General features: G+C 37.4%; 1 protein-coding gene and 1 non-coding gene across 3 annotated transcripts in view; both read left to right on the plus strand.

Moving 5' to 3' along the window:
- Nucleotides 1-242: 242 nt before the first annotated feature.
- LOC107690795 (reticulocalbin-1-like) overlaps nt 243-4476 on the plus strand; it is a 5658-nt gene continuing 1424 nt past the window's right edge. For both annotated transcript variants that reach the window (XM_016489213.1, XM_016489214.1), the window contains exons 1-5: nt 243-704; nt 2853-3046; nt 3141-3319; nt 3465-3525; nt 3692-3891. In XM_016489213.1, the coding sequence (XP_016344699.1) occupies nt 484-704; nt 2853-3046; nt 3141-3319; nt 3465-3525; nt 3692-3891 (855 nt within the window). In that variant the 5' untranslated portion in view covers nt 243-483. The remainder of the gene's footprint in view (nt 705-2852; nt 3047-3140; nt 3320-3464; nt 3526-3691; nt 3892-4476) is intronic.
- trnae-uuc (transfer RNA glutamic acid (anticodon UUC)) lies at nt 1575-1646 on the plus strand. The gene has a single exon. It is a non-coding gene; the product is annotated as a tRNA-Glu (tRNA).

The following is a 4476-nucleotide window of genomic DNA, read 5'->3' on the forward strand; positions in this document are numbered from 1 at the left end:
AATTAACTTATCACTAATAATAACACTATATATTTTTTTTTTAGCTATGATCAAAATTGTAATACTATAATTTTAAGTTCTTCTACTATGGGATTCCTAAGCAGACGCTTCTGCGTGTCATCTTGCAACGTGGCGTCCACGCCCATCTCGGGTTTAAGACAACCGTTTGACCAATAGCAGAGCTTCTAACATTCCGCCTGCATGCTATCCGCGTTATGATTTGCTGTCGCTTGACACGCACCCATTCTATGTTTGGTTGTAGCCTAGCCTTCAGTGATCCGCCGGGTATGTTTGAATCGAAAATGAAAAGAACTGACTTGTGCTCTGATTGTTTTGTTCTGAGTTGATAACAATTGAAACGCGTCTCCTTGGCAACCGCAGCTTCTGCGATTTTGACGGTGGTCGATCACGTAACTTAGTTAGAGCTTATAACTTTGTGCCCGTTTTAAACGCTCTCTTTGCTTTGGATTGCGTCCTTCAGGCATGGATGTGTCAACGTATTTATGGTTTTTGTCGCTTTGCACGTGTCTGGCGCACGGGAAACCCACTCTCAGGAAAGAAAGAGTTCTTCACGAGCCTGAACTGAGCAGGCAACCCCACGAAGATAACCAGAGCTATCAGTACGACCACGAGGCCTTTCTGGGCAAAGAGGAGGCCACCACATATGATCAGCTCACCCCAGAGGAAAGCAAAACCAGATTAGGGTAAGACTGGGGGTTTTGTTCAGAAGAGCTACTTAAGCATTGAAGCATGTCTTTATATGTGGATCAATGACAGATAAGCCTGTTAAAGATGGAGAAATAGATTAAGAATCAAATATAAAACGTGTGAAGTTGTTAGAAATTGAAGAATTTACATCATTTTCCACAGGGGTACTTCATTTGTCTATTTTATGTCTTTAATGTCACATGACAACAAAATCCCTCCTGCATGGTGGTTGCCACACTGTCATGTTAAATATAGAAATGTGTCGAATATCAGGGTTTATCTCGTTTCTTGCCAATGTAACAAGTTTCCAGCTCACCCATTGAGCTGGAAAACTACCTCGTCCTCTTCCAATCAGAACTCCCTCTCCAGTCTCTCTTAACATCACAACGTGGCATCAGAGATCAAAATAATGTGCTGTTGACAGTCTTCTAGTCACTTGCACTCTGGTTTCTGTCAAGAACATTTCTGGGTCGTATTTCAACCAAAAATAAGCATAAAGAAATAAGAAATTATATTTTGCTTAAATAAAACGAAGTCTATGACATGAAATGCAAATATAGATAAGTAAAATGTTTTTAAAAATGTTTTAATATAAAAAAAGGGTCAAATATTTTATTACGTTTTAAAATATATATAGTGCTTTTAGTGCTTAATATATAACGGGTGTTTCATTTGAGATTATCAAGGTAGTATTACAGTAATGAGAGACATCACTGAGTAATAAATACCAATGAATAATGTAAATTATTAAAATAATATTAATAATAATAATAAAAACATCCATAGCAAATATCTGTTTAACTATGCTCACCTTTATGTTGGAAATTAACCAGTCATTATTAATAATAACAATACTATATTACAATTCCCATATGGTCTAGTGGTTAGGATTCCTGGTTTTCACCCAGGCGGCCCAGGTTCGACTCCCGGTATGGGAAGTGAACATTTTAAGGGGAAGTCGTGGCCTAATGGTTAGAGAGTCGGACTCGTAACCCAAAGGTTGCGGGTTTGGGTCTTGTACCGGCAGGGATTGTAGGTGGGGGAGTGAATGTTCAGCGCTCTGTTCCACCTTCAATACCATGACTGAGGTGCCCTTGAGCAAGGCACCGAACCCCCAACTGCCCACTGCTCCGGGTGTGTGTTCACTGCTGTGTGTGTGCACTTTGGATGGGTTAAATGCAGACCACTAATTCCGAGTATGGGTCACCATACTTGGCCACATGTCACTTTCACTTCACTATAAAATTTTAGTATCCATAAAAATATATTTTTTTATTAAAACAAAAAAATAAAATAGGATATATATATATGTGTGTGTGTGTGTGTGTGTGTGTGTGTGTGTGTGTGTATGTATACATGTATGTATGTGTGATATATATTCTAGGGAATTGTGCGCTTCTAATTTTATAGCAACATTTTGGACAGGACCCTTTTCTATTCTAACATGATGATGCCTCTGTGTATAAGGCAAGGTTCAAAAAGAAATTATTGATTTATTGACTTAGTCAGTGTGGAAGAACTTGACTGGTCTAATCCCAGCTGAACACCTCTGGTGTGACTTTAAATGCAGACCTTGAGCCAAAAACTCATCACCCAACACCAAGAACTTGACTGGTCTAATCCCAGCTGAACACCTCTGGTGTGACTTTAAATGCAGACCTTGAGCCAAAAACTCATCACCAAACACCAATGACTTGTACATACAGTATATGGACAAAAGTATTGGGACCCCCCATCTTTAGAACAGAAAAAAGCACCTCCAAAACTGTGGCAACAAAGATGGAAACATAATTCATGTATTTAAAAATTGTATTTCCATCTCTGTTGCAAACGTTTTGGAAGTGTCTAAAATTACTGTACCCATATGTACAAGTCATTGGTGTTTGGTGATGAGTTTTTAGCTCAAGGTCTGCATTTAAAGTCACACCAGGGGTGTTTATCTGGGATTAGACTTTATGCAGAGTTGCAGACCAGTCAAGTTCTTCTAGCTTTGAATTGAATCTTCTAGAATTGGATTGATCCACCATGTTTGAGGTGAAAAGCTAGAAATGTTACTCTGGTGTCCATTCTAATATGTATTCTCTGTAAGTTTCCATTTTATTCTCTTTTTTTTTTTTCTTTCTATGCACTTATAAATTCCCTAGGAAAATAGTTGATCGTATTGACAGCGATGTTGATGGATATATTACCACTGATGAACTCAAGGCCTGGATCAAGAGAGTACAGAAACGTTACGTCTATGAGAACGTTGCAAAGGTCTGGTCTGACTATGACCTGAACAAAGACAACAAGATCTCATGGGATGAATATAAGCAAGCAACTTACGGTTACTACCTTGGTGAGTCGTTCTGATCTGAATTTTCTCAAAGTTTTAATATTAATTAAATGTAAAAAAACGACACCTTCATGAGATTCATCTTCTCTTCTCCCAGCCAATCCAAAAGAGTTTGAAGATGCAACAGACCAGTTCAGCTTCAAGAAGATGCTTCCGCGAGATGAACGCAGATTTAAAGCTGCTGATCTCAATGGTGATTTAGCTGCAGAGCGAGAGGAGTTCACTGCTTTCCTCCACCCAGAAGAGTTTGAGCACATGCAGGACATTGTGGTTCTTGTGAGTTTCACTTGGATTATGGGGTTTGGAATTTAGACAGTGGTACTTACTGTCAGTTTAATTATGCAGACTATTGGAAATAACCATCATGCTATTATTTCATAAAGTAACTGATTTTCCAATTTACTGTACTTTCTTCTATCAGGAAACTCTGGAGGACATTGACAAGAATGGAGATGGTCATGTAGATGAGGACGAATACATTGGTAGGTTCATCTGTATTTTTGTATGAAGGACGAAACACTTATGATAACGTTTTGTGAGTTTTAGACACTGAAACTCTTGACAAAATTGACATTTTTGGGGTGAACTATCCTTTTAATGTTCTGTATCCAAGGGAAGACATTTTCAGTCTTTTCTGCTATTTTACAGCGGACATGTTTGCTCACGAAGATGGCGGCCCAGAGCCAGACTGGGTTAGAACAGAGAGAGACCAGTTTTCAGATTTCAGAGATCTGAATAAAGACGGGAAGATGGATTTAGAAGAGATTCGTCACTGGATCCTGCCGCAGGATTATGACCACGCACAGGCAGAGGCCCGGCATCTGGTGTACGAGTCCGACACAGACAAGGTGAGAACCTACTGAGATGCATACTAAAGATTAATCAGGAGAAAAATACCTTAAGTATGAAGTTATTTAAATGTAGTAATTTATTTGATACACATTAACATTAAAAAGTTTTTGTTCAGTACAATTGATTTTTTTTAAAGCTTTTATTCAGCAGACACGCATTAGAGTGACTTCATTATTAAAGAAATCATATTTCAAATAAATGCTTTTTTTTTTCTGTTCATCAAAGAATCCTGAAATATCACAAAATATTAAACAGAACAACTTTTTTAGCATTGATTGGTTTTTGAACATTGATAAATGTCTTTTGAGCAGCAAATCAGCATAGTATAATGATTTCTGAAGGATCATGTGACACTGAAGACTTGAGTAATGATGCTGAAAATTCAGCTTTACATCACAGGAATAAATTAAATTTTTAAATATAATAAGAAACAGTTATTTTAAATTGTTATAATATTTCACAATATTAATCTTTTTACTGTATTTTTCATAAAGTAAATGCAGCCTTGGTGAGCATAAAAGACATCTTTCTAAACATTAAAAAATGGACCCCAAACTTTTGAATGGTATTCTATTTATATA

Source organism: Sinocyclocheilus anshuiensis, unplaced genomic scaffold (assembly GCF_001515605.1).
Source record: "Sinocyclocheilus anshuiensis isolate Anshui unplaced genomic scaffold, SAMN03320099.WGS_v1.1 scaffold3406, whole genome shotgun sequence".
Classification (NCBI taxonomy): domain Eukaryota; kingdom Metazoa; phylum Chordata; class Actinopteri; order Cypriniformes; family Cyprinidae; genus Sinocyclocheilus; species Sinocyclocheilus anshuiensis.